This window comes from Schistocerca cancellata, chromosome 2 (genome assembly GCF_023864275.1).
Source record: "Schistocerca cancellata isolate TAMUIC-IGC-003103 chromosome 2, iqSchCanc2.1, whole genome shotgun sequence".
NCBI lineage: Eukaryota > Metazoa > Arthropoda > Insecta > Orthoptera > Acrididae > Schistocerca > Schistocerca cancellata.
Genome location: NC_064627.1, coordinates 931,978,286 through 931,997,464, shown reverse-complemented (window position 1 = coordinate 931,997,464; position 19,179 = coordinate 931,978,286). Strand labels below are relative to the sequence as shown.

Here is a 19,179-nt window from a genome sequence, read left to right as displayed (position 1 = left end):
AGAGTCTCCCACTGGAGTTTATCTATCATCCCCGTAACGCTTTCGCGATTACTAAATGATCCTGTAACGAAGCGCGCTGCTCTCCGTTGGATCTCCTCTATCTCTTCTATCAACCCTATCTGGTGCGGATCCCACACTGCTGAGCAGTATTCAAGCAGTGGGCGAACAAGCGTACTGTAACCTACTTCCTTTGTTTTCGGATTGCATTTCCTTAGGATTCTTCCAATGAATCTCAGTCTGGCATCTGCTTTACCGACGATCAACTTTATATGATCATTCCATTTTAAATCACTCCTAATGCGTACTCCCAGATGATTTATGGAATTAACTGCTTCCAGTTGCTGACCTGCTATATTGTAGCTAAAAGATAAGGGATCTTTCTTTCTATGTATTCGCAGCACAATACACTTGTCTACATTGAGATTCAATTGCCATTCCCTGCACCATGCGTCAATTCGCTGCAGATCCTCCTGCATTTCACTACAATTTTCCATTGTTACAACCTCTCGATATACCACAGCATCATCCGCAAAGAGTCTCAGTGATCTTCCGATGTCGTCCACAAGGTCATTTATGTATATTGTGAATAGCAACGGTCCTACGACACTCCCCTGCGGCACACCTAAAATCACTCTTACTTCGAAAGACGCCTCTCCGTTGAGAATGACATGCTGCGTTCTGTTATCTAGGAACTCTTCAATCCAATCACACAACTGGTCTGATAGTCCACATGCTCTTACTTTGTTCATTAAACGACTGTGGGGAAGTGTATCGAACGCCTTGCGGAAGTCAAGAAACACGGCATCTACCTGGGAACCCGTGGCTATGGCCCTCTGAGTCTCGTGGACGAATAGCGCGAGGTTTGAGTCCTCCCTTGGGCATGGGTGTGTGTGTTGCTCTTATGCTAAGTTAGTTTAAGTTAGATTAAGTAGTGTGTAAGTCTAGGGACCGATGACCTCAGCAGTTTGGTCCCATAGAACTTACAACAAATTTCCGCTGGAGAGTACTCTCTCGGCAGGAGACTTCCTGTGGCGACTCCACGAGAACCAAAGGAGAATAGGGTCTCACACGGTCACAATTCCCTTCCCTTCTGCTCGCCCAGCCCACACTGCTGGAGGCTCTGACGCGGCGGCAGGTGTTTGAGGTTCCCTGGTGACAGCTGCGCCCCTCGCCGCTTTGTTTGCTCAGCAGATAACGCAGCCACACGGCTCGCGTCGCACACACTGCGCTGCAAGCCCACTCTGCTCTGCACCAGCTGCGTGCGTCTATTAAGGTATGTCTGCACGATGCCTCCTTCCCTATGCGCCATCGCAGACGCGCGGGAATAAAATGGCACGCACGAAGATTTGTGGAAAGAGCGCATGCACGCTTAGGCGTTCTCGTGTCCACACGTTGCCTCATTGCGCAAGCAGTACGCAGTGGATTCCCTTCTTTGCTTGGGAGCTTGTGCTGCGTTGAAAAGGTGAAGGAAAAAGAAAACGCAAAAGCGACTGTAGGTAAAGAAGTATCTAAATAACAGAGGTACGAAAAATACAAAGTGACGACGTTTTGTCTGCAAATTTAAGAAGGAGGTAACAGCGAGATTTTACATATTCTGCTTGAGAAACTGCAGCGATAAGGCTCACAAGAACATTTCGTTAGCTAGTAACCGGCAGCTTATACATATACCAGTCTGAACAATTTATTTCGTATCCCAAAACAAAGAATTTCAGTGATTATTCCTGAATATGAGAAATATTTAAGGAAGGTCGTTCGTCACTATCTAAAGGTTAACTACTTTTCAAAAACGTTCAAATGTGTGTGAAGTCTTATGGGACTTAACTGCTAAGGTCATCAGTCCCTAAGTTTACACACTACTTAACCTAAATTATACTATGGACAAACACACACGAACACAACAGTGGAACCAAAAACTCGAAGGGCTGGACACCACACGACCTGACGTGTGGCAACTAGCCCGACACTTCACCAGGGAGAAAATATAAACCCCAACGCTTCAAGGGCCTGAAGGACCTGCATACTCAGCGGAAGAGAAAGCAGAACTAATGGCCCGAACACTCGCAGCGTCATTCACACCGAACCTGGTACCACCAGATCCAGCGTTCACACTTGCTACTGACCAAGAGGTTACACGCATTCTAGCCCAACCATCGCGCGACGACATTCGACATGCTAGCACAGCCGAAGTCTCCTGGGCTATAATGCATTCCGCTGCTAGGAAAGCCCCTGGTCATGATGGCATTCAAAACCGTGTCCTCCAGGAGTTCACGGATAAAGCAACTGAGTACCTGACACACATAACGAATGCCATACTGAAACATCAACACTTCCCCGCCTTTTGGAAGACGGCCAAGGTCCTGATGTTCAGGAAGCCGGGGAAAGACCACAGCCTCCCACAAAATTATCGACCCATCAGCCTTCTGAGCTCGCTCAGTAAGATTGTTGAGAAGGTGATTATCAAACGCATCACTAGGCACTGCATAACAAATGACATCCTGAGACCGGAGCAATTCGGCTTCAGGAATCACCACTCCACAACACAACAACTCCTACGGGTCGTTGAACATATAACACATGGCTTAAACATAAACAAAGCTACAGGGGCAGTGTTCCTGGACATCGAAAAGGCTTTCGACCGTCTATGGCACAACGGCCTCATCCGCAAACTCAGCGACGCGGGGTTCCCCGACGGGTTGCTGCGTCTAATACACTCATACCTCACAGACGGGAGTTTCAACACTGACGTGCAGGGAAAACAATCAACACGACACGGTATACACGCGGGAGTACCCCAGGGAAGCATCCTAGGGCCCCTACTGTTTAACCTCTACATAAACGATCTCCCAACCACACACAACACAACGATGCCAATCTACGCGGATGACACAGCCATCCTTGCGTAAGACTGGAAACCATCAAACATTACGTCACGCCTACAGACTGCACTCAGAGTGGCCGAGCCTTGGTTGGAGAAATGGCGTGTTAGAGTAAACGTCGACAAGTGCGAAGCCGTTCTGTTCACTAAAAGACCGAAGCAACTGCGCAAAGACCGCTACTGCAGACCAATAACTCTACATGCACGTCCAATACGTTTCCGCGAGAAAGTCAAATACCTCGGTGTCTGGCTGGACCGGAAATTACTCTGGGGGGACCACATACAACACATGACCAACCGAGCTAGCGCGAGGCTCAAACAGCTCTATCCTATGCTCAACAGGCGTAGCACACTGAACAGAAGGGTGTCGAGGTCCATGTACATGACACTTATCCGAACTCTGATGACGTACGCAGCTCCCGTCTGGGGATACGCTGCGCCTACACGCCTGCGCCGTCTGCAGCTCATACAAAACAAAGTACTCAAAATCATAAGCAATGCTCCACGATACACACGCATCGCGGACCTACACCGGGAATACCGACTTGAGACTCTCACGGAGGTAATCCACAAACTCACCACAAGACTATACAGAAACTCCAGACATTCGCAGAACCCGTTTATTCTGAATCTGGGGAACTACGACCACAACCATAGGTGGAAACATAAAAGACCAAAAGACGTACTTGCAAGGACATAGCATCTATGGCCAAGCATACGCAAACATAACGGCACAGGCGAGCCCCTGTTAATCAGACGCATTTACTGGATATCCAGCTGAAATACACTGCCGAATAACTGGCACCACACAGGGAAGCCGTACCGTACACTGCATGCAAACAAGCTCCACACATCCCCCACACAGTGAGATGATCTATGGCCGATCTCCCACTACTGTATAACGATCTTGATTGTTCCAGGAATGTAGCAGCTGCAGCAACTGGGACACATCGCCATCGCTTGTCACGGTAATGATGCATGATACCTGTACTAACAAATCCAACCTTGCATGAGCTATCGCAGCTAGTAAGCCACTACTGCTCTTACTACCCATCCCACTGTCGCAGAGGTTTTTTTCCCACGGCACGAGCCATGGCAGTTTTTTCCCTCTGCTCTTCAAATCGCTACCCTCACTTGCGTTTCGTCCACTATCTATCACCTGATGGACCATGTTAATGCGTAGCCTTACCCAGACGCACGGACAACATCACAGCCCAGCATCCTGTGATCCACTTACTAGATAACTAACATATTGACGGAGGTGACAGTAGAACTTTTGGTTTGGTCACCACGTTGGTGCGGGCGTGGAGGGGCCCCATCTCTATTAAAAAAAAACCCATGCCCGAGGGAGGACTCGAACCTCCGCAGGGACCAGCCGCACAGTCCACGACTACAGCGCCAAAGACCGCTAGGCTAATCCCGCACGGCTAATTACTTTTCAATGCGTCATTTTTATTTTATTTTATAAAAAATGTTGGTTACGTGACTTTAATCATGAAAGATAATATGTAAATTGAGATCCTCAGACTCGACAAGCTTGGGGATTTCGTAAACCCCAGATTCCACTGGAAGGGAGTTTGTGTTTTCCAGTTTTGTATTTTTTGCATCGTCGGTGTCATTCGTTTCTATTTCTAGTAGTTTGTTGAGGTGCTGCGCGTACCTCAGATTTCTTTTGTTCAGATGACGGGCAGCCACAGCATGAATATTCGTTCAAATGGCTCTGAGCACTCACTACGGGGCTTGACATCTGAGGTCATCAGTCCCCTATAACTTAGAACTACTTAAACCTAACTATCCTAAGGACATCACACACATCCATGCCCGAGGCAGGATTCGAACCTGCGACCGTAGCAGTCGCGCCGTTCCGGACTGAAAAGCCTAGAACCGCTCGGTCACCACGGCCGGCTTGAATATTCGTCCACAGTTTTCATGTACTACACTTTTCTTAAGGTCTGGCTTTCTCTTCGTTGATTTACTGCTTCGAACCTTGGGGTTTCTTGTTCTTTATGGTAATATGATCTGAAACTTTTGATCTAATACTTAACGCTCAATGCATCACATCTCAAATTTTTATTCAAGTAATCTTTAGAAGCGGCGTTCCATAGACTTTCCGTTATATGAAATCATCTATAAATTTAAGCGTGCTTTCTTTAGACTAAACAGACATTATTGGCCATCCTGATTTAGGTTTTCCGTTCAAATGGTTCAAATGGCTCTGAGCACTATGGGACTCAACTGCTGAGGTCATTAGTCCCCTAGAACTTAGAACTAGTTAAACCTAACTAACCTAAGGACATCACAAACATCCATGCCCAAGGCAGGATTCGAACCTGCGACCGAAGCGGTCTTGCGGTTCCAGACTGCAGCGCCTTTAACCGCACGGCCACTTCGGCCAGCTAGGTTTGCCGTGATTTCCCTAAATCACTCCAGGCAAATGCCGGGATGGTTCTTCTCAAAGGGCACGGCCGACTCCCTTCCCCATCCTTCCCTAATCCGATGAGACCGATGACCTCGCTGTCTGGTCTCCTTCCCCAAACAACCCAACCCCCCCCCCCCCCATTATTGAACATAAATCGCTTTACGGCATAACCTCAACACACTAAAAAGTCAAACACACATGGGTCCCCGCTGCCTGTGGTCTGCTAAAAAGCGCAAAGATCCCCCGGAAGCAATGCGCTTTAAGCACGGCCTCCAGGCCTCCACTTCCAGGAAATTACGTGTTCACAAATGCGCATGCGTAATTGCGCTGTTGGAAGTTCATGCGCATGCGTAAAGTTGAACACAAAAAAGGCATCGTGTGGACGCACCTTTACTGAAAGGCTGGCACTCAGTGGAGAAATAGACGGGCATACAGAACAGACGTAGAAGTAGGGAGCGTTACAGGACCGTTACTGTTCATAATACACTGCTCGATAAAACAAGTGAAACATCCAGAAAGAAAAGAGGGAATGAAATGAAACTTCACGAGTTGAGACGGCATTTTACGCTATTGGAGTGATAACTAAATCGAGTGAAATTTACAAAGAACTAGACAGTATGAGCCCAGTTGTCAGTATTACATTGCACCCCGTTGCCTTGATGCATGCATGCACTGACTCGGCTAGGAAGGGTGTCAAAAACTCACAGAATATGTCTCATTATACACCATAATATCCCCAACAATACTTTGAAAGCCGCTGCATAATCTACACTACTGGCCATTAAAATTGCTACGCCACGAAGATGACGTGCTACAGACGAGAAATTTAACCGATAGGAAGAAGATGCTGTGATATGCAAATGATTAGCTTTTCAGTGCATTCGCACAAGGTTGGCTCCGGTGGCGACACCTACAACGTACTGACATGAGGAAAGTTTCCAATCGATTTCTCATACACAAACATCAGTTGACCGGCGTTGTCTGGTGAAACGGTGTTCCGATGCCTCGTGTAGGGAGGAGAAATGCGTACCATCACGTTTCCGACTTTGATAAAGGTCAGATTGTAGCCTATCGCGATTGCGGTTTATTGCTGCTCGCGTTGGTCAAGATCCAATGACTGTTAGCTGAATATGGAATCGGTGGATTCAGGAGGGTAATACGGAACGCCGTGCTGGATCCCAACGGCCTCGTATCACTAGCAGTCGAGATGACAGGCATCTTATCCGCATAGCTGTAACGGATCGTGCACCCACGTCTCGATCCCTGAGTCAATAGATAGGGACGTTTGCAAGACAACAACCATCTGCACGAACAGTTCGACGAGGTTTGCTGCAGCATGGACTATCAGCTCGGAGACCATGGCTGCGGATACCCTTGACACTGCATCACAGACATGAGCGCCTGCGATGGTGTACTCGACGACGAATCTGGGTGCACGAATGGCAAAACGTCATTTTTCCGGATGAATCCAGGTTCTGTTTACAGCATCATGATGGTCGTATCCGTGTTTGGCGACATCGCGGTGAACGCACATTGGAAGCGTGTATTCGTCATCGCCATACTGGCATGTCACCCGGCGTGATGGTATGGGGTGCAAAGTGGTTACACGTCTCGGTGACCTCTTGTTCGCATTGACGGCACTTCGAACAGTGGACGTTACATTTCAGATGTGTTACGACCCGTTGTTCTACCCTTCATTCCATCCCTGCGAAACCCTACATTTCAGCCGGATAATGCACGACCGCATGTTGCAGGTCCTGTACGGGACTTTCTGGATACAGAAAATGTTCGACTGCTGCCCTGACCAGCACACGTATGCGACCATCATGATGCTGTAAACAGAACCTGGATTCACCCGAAAAAATGACGTTTTGCCATTCGTGCACCCAGGTTCGTCGTTGAGTGATGCAGCCATGGTCTCCGAGCTGACAGTCCATGCTGCTGCAAACGTCGTCGAACTGTGTCGTGCAGATGGTTGTTATCTCGCAAACATCCCCATGTCTTGACTCCGGGTTCGAGACGTGGCTGCACGATCCGTTACAGCCATACGGATGAGATGCCTGTCATCTCGACTGCTAGTGATACGAGGCCGTTGGGATCCAGCACGGCGTTCCGTATTACCCTCCTGAACCCACCGATTCCATATTCTGCTAGCAGTCATTGGATCTCGACCATCGCGAGCAGCAATGTCGCGATACGATAAACCGCAATCGCGATAAGCTACAATCCGACCTTTATCAATGTCGGAAACGTGATGGTACGCATTTCTCTTCCTTACACGAGGCTTCACAACAACGTTTGACCAGGCAACGCCGGTCAACTACTGTTTGTGTATGAGAAATCGGTTGGAAACTTTCCCCATGTCAGCACGATGTAGGTGTCGCCACCGGCGCCAACCTTGTGTGAATGCTGTGAATAGCTAATCATTTGCATATGACAGCATCTTCTTCCTGTCGGTTGAATTTCGCGTCTGTAGCATGTCATCTTCGTGGTGTAGCAATTTTAATGGGCAGTAGTGTAGGTTAGACATGAAGGGCGACAAATCTGGACGTAGAATAGAGTGAACGTCCCGCTGTACTGTAAGGGTGCCACTGAATGACGACCAAAGAGTCCTGCTATGAAAAGAAATGGCACCTCATATCATCATTGCTAGTTGTCGGTTCACATTGCTGACGACAGTCAGATTGGTATCCAGTTGCTGTCTGGGGCGTGTCCAGACACGTCTTCGATAGTCGTCGTGGCTCAGTTCGTACCGGGACCCATCACTGAAGGCAGTTCTACTCCACACAATGAGATTACGAGGGGAAGTCGTGTCTGGAGACAGCCCGGACAACAGTGCGATACCAATCTGACTGTCACCCGCCAGATGGCCAGACAGCCATGAGTGATGGTTTGGGGTGGCATTTCATTTCATATCATGGCCCCTTTGGTTGTCATCCGCGGCAGCCTTACAGCACAGCAGTACGTCAACCCCTCGGTAGGACTGAATTCATATGCTCATGATCCCTCGATTCCGACCACGGTTTTTGGGAAGTTTCCTTTAGTTGTGAGGAGAATGCCAGAACTGTGAAGCCCCTCCCACTTATTACCAATTGGGATCCCACATCTGTAGTCCGTTTTATTGTCCTTCATGGCAGGCCATCCTGGGCTTACATTTCAGCAAGATAATGGCCACCCGCGCAAAGTGAGAGTTTCTATTGCTTGTCTTCGTGCTTGCCAGACCCTATCCCGGACAGCAAGGTCGCCGTATCTCTCACCAGTTCAGAGCTTTGGGAGCGTTATGGGCAGGGCCTTCCAACCAGCTCGGGGTTTTAAAGACCTAACGTGCCAATTGGACATAATTTGCACGATATCCCTAAGGAGGACATCCAATAACACAGTCAATGAATGCCAAGCCGAATAACTGCTTGCATAAGGTCCAGAGGTGGTCCAACGCGCTATTGACTTGCTCAGTTCGTGAAGCTCTTTTGTGCGGCTGGTCCCGGCGGAGGTTCGAGCCCTCCCTCGGGCATTGATGTGTGTGTTTGTCCTTAGGAAAATTTAAGTTAAGTACTGTGTAAGCTTAGAGACTGATGGCCTTAGCAGTTAAGTCCCATAAGATTTTACAGAAATTTTTTTGAAGCTCTTTCTCTTGAATAAATCATCGAATTACCGATTTCCATGCCATTACCATAATCCCTTCGTGGTGCGTTAGTATGTTGGATGTGTGTATGTTTGAACGACTGTGTGTGTGTGTGTGTGTGTGTGTGTGTGTGTTTGTGTGTGTCTGAGCGTGTATCTGTCTGTATGTCTCTGTGTGTGCACGCGCTTGTATTTTCCGGGAGAGTTTTATTTTGCTCTCTCTGTACGTAGTACTGAAGTAGTAGTGACTAAAGTTGTGGTTTAGAAACCACCAATGCCACCGAGAACAATATTACAGATTATAGCTGGACTTCTGGGAAAGCTATTTTCGCAGACATGCCGTGCGCTGGCCGTATCAGACGGTGCACGCAACACGTTGGGGCGGATATGTTGTGGCAGACGCCGTTTGACGCGAGGAAGGGCGTGGTGCCAGCCGCACAGGCTGTGCGTAGCCCTATTGTAAAAACTGTTAACTGTAAAACTGGCACCCAGTACCTATTGTCAGGCCTAGTCGCAATCTGTTGATATGTTTGTGTCAACAGACAATCATTACCTCGCACAAACGTCGCAATTTACAGACAATCTGCTCGCAGCCAGTCTAAAGAGTGTCCTGTCGCAGAGAGTAAAGTCATCACAACACTCTATTCAGTAGAACAATATACACCTACAAATGTATATATACTTTATACATACACAACATTTTAAATTGTGGCTGCCGACCGCTGTGGCCGACCAGTTCTAGGCGCTTCAGTCTGGAACCGCGCGACCGCTACGGCTGCAGGTTCGAATCCTGCCTCGGGCATGGATGTGTGTGATGTCCTTAGTTAGGTTTAAGTAGTTCTACGTTCTAGGGGGCTGATGACCTCAGATGTTAAGACCTATAGTGCTCAGAGCCATCTGAACTATTTAAATTGTGGCTCAAATAATATGAACGGAAGATAATGTTTCAGACCTATATTCATGTGGCCCTGACCCCTCGGTTCCGACCACGGTTTTTGGGATATTTCCGTTGGTTGTGAGGAGAATGCCAGAACTGTTAAGCCCCTCCCACTGAGCTCCCCAGCCTGCTCCACCGTTAGCTTGATTGACAACTGGCTGAACGGAACAGGGACTCGTTAATGGGCCGGATCTCGAACAGCCCGCTACACTCTTTCGGGTGGAGAATGAACACATACCAAAAGACACGAAAACCTTCTCCTTCCCAGGGCGTCGTAGGTATTCTGCACACGCAGAGCAAATCGCTAACTTGACTTAGCATGCAGATGAGTTATTGCAGTTTTATACTGTCTAGGAACTCTTTTTGACCGGGACAACCTCTGCTTCTGACCAAGGTTTTCAGTAAGTTTCTCTTGGTCATAAGGCGACTGCTGAAAATGGAAATCCGCTCCAAATATTCCCATTTGCCTCGCTAGCAGACCGCCCGATATGTGGCAGCAAAATCCCTGACTCTCAATGGGTCAGCAGTCGAAGAGGCCGCTCTAATTTCGGGATAACCTATAAACAGGGTTTTAAAATATTGCAGAACCCTCTGCACCTGTTGAGCAAATCATCGTCTTTGTATACACATACACCGCTTATGTTTGACGTCACAGTAACCACTCACAGGTGGCAGGCGGCATCACTAGAGGTGGAGGTTATGCAAAACATGTCGGGGGGACGCGGTAAACAGTGCTGTCGTCGTAATACGTAAACGGAGCGATTTGTCTAATGTCCAAAATGGAATGATCATTGACTTTCGGGCCGAGAGTGGACGCATTTCCAAACGGCTAAGTTTGTTGACCGGCCGCATGCCACCGTGGGTTAAGGGGAGGTTCACTATCTTTTGGTTCAGAAAATTGATTTTTTTAATTGCATTTTTGGATCCATAAAAGTGTTTAGAATCCGCCCCTCAAACGGTTTTTTCGAATACGGAACGGAGACGTTTGTTATTCGCGGTGGAACAAAAAAAATGCACCTACCTGAAATCGGCCTTTTTCATGCACCAGTTTTTTCTTTCGGAGGACGAGTTATTATTCCGATGCTTGGGAGGAAACCCACAAAATTCAAATGAAACTTTGAACGCGTGTGTTTGGATTTGCATTCTGGTGCGAAGACTGTGGAGATTGCGAATTTCCTGGCAGTGAGCAGCTTCAACGAAGGGTTTTCAGCAATTCTGAAGACCATGACAACAGTGGACGTCACTCTGGGACTCTATTCGACGCAGTTGGCCAAGCATTCGGACGACCACCGGATTCAAGCGGCCGAAACCCGCTTGTCACCGGCCGTACGAGCGGCTCTGGGGCAGCGCAGGATGGCCCAGATAGAGCACAACGCCCTCATTGAGGAAGAGGAAGGACTAGTTTGTGGGGCCGGAATAGCAAATTGAACGTAAGCTGCATAATATTGCATTTCATATGTAGTCAAAACTTCTAACGCGTTTTTCTTGAAATGACTTTTTTTTTTACCCCGCGGTATGTTAACTTCAAATCTACTGAACCGATTGGCATGATTCTTTGTTTCTGACGAAGCTAACTAAATTGTCTAGGAGTTCTACCATTTTTATTCCGATAAATCAACTATAAATGTTTTTACTTGGCCGACTAAGTCGAAAAATCGATGAAAAAACACTATTTTTTTCAAATGGCCGCCATTTAGTTTCCTATGGTACAAATGACTTAAGCGAGGTACAACTCCTAAAGAACCTTATATACTTCGCTAAAATCAACTCAATTTTGATTTCAGACTAAAATGGTTCAAATGGCTCTGAGCACTATGCGACTTAACTTCTGAGGTCATCAGTCCCCTAGAACTTAGAACTAATTAAACCTAACTAACCTAAGGACATTACACACATCCATGCCTGAGGCAGGATTCGAACATGCGACCGTAGCGGTAGCCCGGTTCCAGCCTGTAGCGCCTAGAACCGCACGGCCACTCAGGCCGGCGATTTCAGACTAGCTGGCTGACCTGTGACATACCGCGCGTGGAGGTCTACATCGAAATTTTGTTTCGTTCCGACGGCATTTCCGCCTTTGCTCTTCGACATTTCTGGTAAAAAAAATTCCATTTTGTAGAGTAAATATCAATAAACATTTTGACCAAATTTGACATTGATATCTACACTCCTGGAAATTGAAATAAGAACACCGTGAATTCATTGTCCCAGGAAGGGGAAACTTTATTGACACATTCCTGGGGTCAGATACATCACATGATCACACTGACAGAACCACAGGCACATAGACACAGGCAACAGAGCATGCACAATGTCGGCACTAGTACAGTGTATATCCACCTTTCGCAGCAATGCAGGCTGCTATTCTCCCATGGAGACGATCGTAGAGATGCTGGATGTAGTCCTGTGGAACGGCTTGCCATGCCATTTCCACCTGGCGCCTCAGTTGGACCAGCGTTCGTGCTGGACGTGCAGACCGCGTGAGACGACGCTACATCCAGTCCCAAACATGCTCAATGGGGGACAGATCCGGAGATCTTGCTGGCCAGGGTAGTTGACTTACACCTTCTAGAGCACGTTGGATGGCACGGGATACATGCGGACGTGCATTGTCCTGTTGGAACAGCAACTTCCCTTGCCGGTCTAGGAATGGTAGAACGATAGGTTCGATGACGGTTTGGATGTACCGTGCACTATTCAGTGTCCCCTCGACGATCACCAGTGGTGTACGGCCAGTGTAGGAGATCGCTCCCCACACCATGATGCCGGGTGTTGGCCCTGTGTGCCTCGGTCGTATGCAGTCCTGATTGTGGCGCTCACCTGCACGGCGCCAAACACGCATACGACCATCATAGGCACCAAGGCAGAAGCGACTCTCATCGCTGAAGACGACACGTCTCCATTCGTCCCTCCATTCACGCCTCTCGCGACACCACTGGAGGCGGGCTGCACGATGTTGGGGCGTGAGCGAAAGACGGCCTAACGGTGTGCGGGACCGTAGCCCAGCTTCATGGAGACGGTTGCGAATGGTCCTCGCCGATACCCCAGGAGCAACAGTGTCCCTAATTTGCTGGGAAGTGGCGGTGCGGTCCCCTACGGCACTGCGTAGGATCCTACGGTCTTGGCGTGCATCCGTGCGTCGCTGCGGTCCGGTCCCAGGTCGACGGGCACGTGCACCTTCCGCCGACCACTGGCGGCAACATCGATGTACTGTGGAGACCTCACGCCCCACGTGTTGAGCAATTCGGCGGTACGTCCACCCGGCCTCCCGCATGCCCACTGTACGCCCTCGCTCAAAGTCCGTCAACTGCACATACGGTTCACGTCCACGCTGTCGCGGCATGCTACCAGTGTTAAAGACTGCGATGGAGCTCCGTATGCCACGGCAAACTGGCTGACACTGACGGCGGCGGTGCACAAATGCTGCGCAGCTAGCGCCATTCGACGGCCAACACCGCGGTTCCTGGTGTGTCCGCTGTGCCGTGCGTGTGATCATTGCTTGTACAGCCCTCTCGCAGTCTCCGGAGCAAGTAAGGTGGGTCTGACACACCGGTGTCAATGTGTTCTTTTTTCCATTTCCAGGAGTGTATAATATGTCCCGAGAAAAAAATTCTCAAAGAACATGCTTTTTTCGGGCCAAAAATAGTAAACCTCCCCTTAAGTATTTGAGCACGGGAAAATGGGCTGTCCAGAACCGGCGACGAGGCAACTGTGATGCACAAGGGGCCATAGGTGACAGGCGTGAACGATGGCGGCGGAGATGTGTACGAGCGAATGGACGTGCAACTGTTGAACAAATGACCACCCAGGTGAACCAAGTGGCTATCAACGGCGTTCCACAACGACCATTCAGCGAAGATTGCTGCGTATCGGCCTCTACAGCAGGCACCTAGTTCATGCATCCATGCTGACAGCAGTTCATCGGCAACGAAGGCTGGAATTCCCAAACCAGTATCGGAACCGGATGTCCACTGAGTGGCGGTTCGATCGTCGGAAGGGTCCAGGACGGAAAAGGGAGCGTTACTGTCTGGGTAATGTTTTCGTGGCAGTATTCCCTAGGTGATCTCCTCATCTTGGAAGGCACAATGAATCATCACACGTATGTATCTATCGTTGGGGACCATTTTCAGCCCTCCATACAATTTGTTTTTTCTGGACATGATGGCATCTACCAGCAGGACAATGCAACGTATACACAGCTCGCAGTGTACGTGCGTGGTTCGATGAGCACCACTATTAGTTTACTGTACTCCCCTGGCCAACAAACTTAACGGATTTAAAGTCGGTAGAATCTGTGGAACCTCCTCGAACGAACTATTCGCGCCATAGACCCTCAAGCGCGAAACCTAGCGCAGCTGGTCGGCATGGCTCCACATGCCTGTCGGTGCCTTCCAGAACTTCGTTAATTCTCTTTCTGCACGTCTCGCAGCGGTCCGCGCTGCAAATGGTGGTCAGACTTCTGACATTAACGTGGCTGAACAGTGTATAAACAAATCTGCTTAAACATACAATAGACTTTCATTTTTCTTTATCTGGTACAGATCACAGGAATACTGCTGACGCTCAGAACTATAGATGTAAGGCATTGCAATCCATGTGTGGTCACCCTTGTGAATGAATTTCTCGCTGATGAAAATGCCCATCAATCACTCTGGTCAGCGATATCTACATCACCGTTGAGCAATATGTACAATATTAAATGTTGCAAAAAATTTTCGCTGGTGCCGTCTGCCCGCAGCCTTAATAACTACTGCTGTAACGAGACTATTCTTCATAAATTTATTTCAAGTAGAAACCATATTTGTATTCCTATAATTATTTTAGAAAGTGAGCATTAAAATTTGGTTTAACATTATCGCCATAACGAGTACAATATGTAGTATTAATAAAAACAACTGTAGACTAAATTTTTAATTGCGTTCATAGGAGACTTATGCTCAGTAAAGTTGGTAAACCGCTATTTAAAAAGAAGTTATAGTCGGTGGTTTGTATCCCCCCCCCCTTTTTCCCCTTCATCGGTCCGGGCCCCCCCCCCCCAACACATCCCCACCCCCACCCACCCATCTGCCGCTGTGTCGCCTCCACTGTGCTGGTTTAAGTGGGTGCTCAGTTTTGTGCGTCCACCATACAGTCGCTAGTTGTGTTTTTATCTCATGCGAACAGAAACCAAACTGTCGCCGTGTTTTTTAATTGTGCATGTCTCCTTCGTGTGTGTCTTCCTCCGCATCGTCAACGCTGTCTTTTTTGTATTTTACGTTCCGCCGCTTTCCGCCATTTTACTGTTTTTAACAAAGTCACCGTTTTATCGCCTTTTTATGTATTGTTTGTTCTCTCAGCATTGTTAAGTTTTCTCTCGGCTGTAGAGCAGAGTATTAAGCTGCTGTCAGCCCACCCCCCCCAGGAGGGGGGGGGGAATCGAAAATCAATAAAGGAAAAAAAAATGGGGTGTAACATCTCATCATATCCCCATCCCTTCGCACCAACATCGAACATTTCCGCTATGCTACACTATCAGCAACCTATATTACAATAACCCTATTATTTCCTCTCTAATCACTAATTGCAGTATGCTGCCACGTCTCTACAAACAAATCCCAACGTCTCACCTACACATGCTCCATATCCTATCCCAAGGCGTCTTGAACCGACTGTTTCTCCCAGACAATGAAATCCCCCGCCCCCCTTCCCCGATATTTATCCCTTCTACCAACTACAACTCTTCCCCAACTATCCCACTCCACATATGGGCTGCCCTCACCTTTTCCCTCTCCGTCTTTCCCTGTAACTTTCCTCTTGTTAACACTGCCTTGTCCACCCATCAAAACTTCTCCCCACCTTCTGTATTCCCACTAGCCACTGAAAGCCTATGCTCATCTCTATAGTGTCCTACCTACCGGACCCCTACATTTTTCTACCCCACACCTCTCAACCCTACAGAACAGTTTCCTCCTACTCAAGTCCTTCAGCTTTAAAATGAAAGGTCAGTGCTGTTTCTCAAAAGAACGTCACCTTCTGCCTTATTAGATCTTAAGTCTTCCAAAGCTCTTTTGAATTGTGATTCTAATATTGTATCTCCTACCTCTTCTATATCGACTCCTGTTTCTTTTTCTATCAAGTCATCGGACAAGTCCGCCTCTCTCATACAGGCCTTCAGTGTACTCTTTCCACCTATCCCTTCTCTCCTCTGCATTTAACAGTGGAATTCAAATTGCATTCTTAATGATACCGATCTTACTTTTAATTTCACCGAATTAATTATGTACCTTCAGATTTTCGATTTCATAATTAAAAATGTTACGATTAACTCTTGCACAAAACGGCAAAACCAAGGAGTAATAAGCTGGAACACGTTACAGAAACGAAGCAACAAAAGGAATGTCTTCTAGTTGTGACCACGCTGGACGAGAAGTCGGTGGTGCCCCAGCAGCACCAAACAGACGGCGCACTTACCGTGGACTGCATGAGGTCGAAGCACTCCTTCTTCTCGGGGTCGGTGTCGTAGCTGTGGAGCGCCTGTGTGAGGCCGCGGTCGAAGCCCGCCTGCAGGTGCCCGCGGTACGCGTAGATGGAGACGGCCGCGCCCACCTCCAGGATGAAGATCACCAGCAGGAACGCGCCGTACTGCCGACACAGCACGGGGGAGCCCGTCAAACAGAGTGCGGCTGCCGACTCCACATTCATAACACTATTTGTTTAAGGTTCATTTAAATTGTTATAACTTTTTTTCTTGCTTTAAAACTTTCGCATATTACCATTATATTTTCTGTAGATGTAAAGTAAAGTGTGCTATACTGGAGTTTGAAGTTCTTTGCAGTGTATGTGAGTAATGTATGTAAAATACTATGTAAATTGTTTATTACGTTAAATAAATTTCTGATGACTTTTGTATTTAAAAATATTTGTGTGTATCAACTGTGTATGTTGTAAGCCTGATACAGACACACACTGTTTTCTATTAAAAAGATAGCATGAGAACCATAAACCTGCTACTCCTGTTACCCCATAATATTTTAACTGTTATGTAAGGATATCATGCTTAACACAACCAAAAGCTTTAGCCAGAGCACAGAATATTCCAAGTGGTAATAACTTTTGATTTATTAATTCTAATATATCGTCTGTAAAAGTGAATGTAGCTTGATCAGTTGAAAATCCTTTCCGAAATCTAAACTAATAGTGAATGTGAATATTTTTCTGTACCAAGTGTTTATAAAATTTATTGTACATAACTCTTTCAAACACTTTCGAAAATATTGCCAATAATCAAATGGGATGGAATTTTTCCACTGATGATTTGTCTCCTTTTTTGTATAATAGTTTGACAATAGCATATTTAAGCCTATCTGGAAAAGTACCACTGTGTAGGGATTCATTACATAAGTAACTCAGTTGTCACAAAGTTCTGAGGAGCAATATTTAATTGTGGTAGTGCTGATTTCCTCATAACCACTGAAACATTTGTTTTTAAGAGAGCTAATAATATTAGAAATCTCTTTCGGTGAGGTATGATATAGTTGAATTTTGACAAACTTCTGCAGAAATGCATTTTTTAAATATTTTAAGCTGTCTTCTGAGGAACTATGCAAAAATAAGTTGTCTGCTACTGAAAGGAAAAAGTTGTTGAAAGTGTTTGCAGTTTTGGAAGTCTCTGTAATCAACTCATTATTTACATTTAACATAATTTCCTCATTTGCCTGATTAGTTTTCTCTGTTTCACTTTTCACTATATTCCATGTAGTTTTTATATTGTTATTAGAGGCAATTATTTTTTCTTGAAAATAAATACATTTTGAGGTTCTGATTACTTTGTTTAGAATTTTACAAAATCATTTGTAATGTGATTTAGCTGTGTAGTCATCGTTTTCCCTTGATGTTAAGTACCGTCTTCTTTTTGTTTTGCAAGATACGTTTATTCCATTTGTAATCCAAGGTTTTGAAACATTTAATCTATTTGCTTTGATTACTTTCTTAGGGCAGCAGTTTTCAATGTGACCTATGACCATATTAGAGAAACATATTTTTCATTTATCTTGGGTGAATTGTATACATCTTTCCAGTCTGTATTCCTCAAACAGTTTTTTATATCTTCAATTCCTGTTTCATTTATTATTCGTATAGTTTCCCGCTTCCTGTTATTAGTTTAATCAGACTGCACTATATCAAATGTAAGAAACTGGGCATCATGATCTGAAAAGCCATAAATTAATCCGAGTATCCTGTTTTACAGACTTAAGAAGTGCCAATTTAACATAAAGGGCACCATTTAAATTGTTTTTTCTGTGTAAATAATGAATAAATTTCCTTAATTTTGCAAAGTGTTATAGTAAAAGTTTGCTTACGAAAAATTCAGTCAGAGTAAAGACAAGTTACTAGAATATGTTAAATGACTATACAGAGTTATTCAAAGAATAACAGCTTCTCAAAATAAATTCCAGTAAGAAAGGGGTTTTCTTGAAGTGAACTGTTCAGTATAAAAAGTGTGTGCTTTAGTATCTAGGTATTTAGTATTTAAATTTGTTGACTATAGAAAATGCTTTTCTAAAGGTCCCCTGTGGTCAAATTTTTTTAGCTTTCTTGAAGTTGTCTACTGGGTTTTTTCTCTTTTAAAAACGTAATGTATAATGGTGTAGTCCAACATTGTTTATGTGGAGTAATATTTATTTGAATAAGCAACTTAAACTGTAGCAAGAAAGTAGGCAAAATTCAAGCTTCTGCTTTTCTAATACTTCACTGTTTCATTGCCTGGATAGGCTGGCGACCGTTAGTACATGTTTTAAACCACTAAATGAACTTGGAACTCAGCTGTCCTAGCTTCAGTATAATATTATTGATACTGTGTTTCTTTCTAACCTCTGGGTAAGATCTTAGGAAAAGAATTGAATAGTCTGGTTTACTTATCCATTAAACACAACATACGGTCAAATCCTGTAAAAAGGGTATCTCTACTGATCAGCTTTTCCTATTAACAGGACTACCCTTCCATAGTGTAATTTATTTGGAAACTAAACTAAATTTTAGTAAGAGGGTTATACGTGACTTTTCCCGTGACAGGACTATTTGTTCTGTTGGTGTATAGTAAACGCGGCAACATAGAGTCAGAGTTTTCTGTTATTTAGGCAACAGCATACTAAATTTTAATAGTAGTGGTAGGGTTATAAAGTCGGCGGTTTGGCAGCAAACTCATCGAACAAGACACTAGTCATCCCTCTAAAAGCACACTCTTGTCACTTTGGAAAACTGTAGATGGTGCGCAACTGCTACTACATTCTCATGTGGCACTTCTACAGAATATATATATATATGGAGTGATCATAGCCTATTGCGCATGTT

General features: G+C 46.0%; 1 protein-coding gene across 1 annotated transcript in view; it reads right to left on the bottom strand.

Moving 5' to 3' along the window:
* The window catches only part of LOC126162897 (tetraspanin-7-like), a 169,932-nt gene that overhangs the window by 40,906 nt on the left and 109,847 nt on the right, over positions 1 to 19,179 (bottom strand). Inside the window, exon 3 of the mRNA XM_049919705.1 lies at positions 16,300 to 16,470. Coding sequence (XP_049775662.1) covers positions 16,300 to 16,470 — 171 coding nt within the window. The remainder of the gene's footprint in view (positions 1 to 16,299; positions 16,471 to 19,179) is intronic.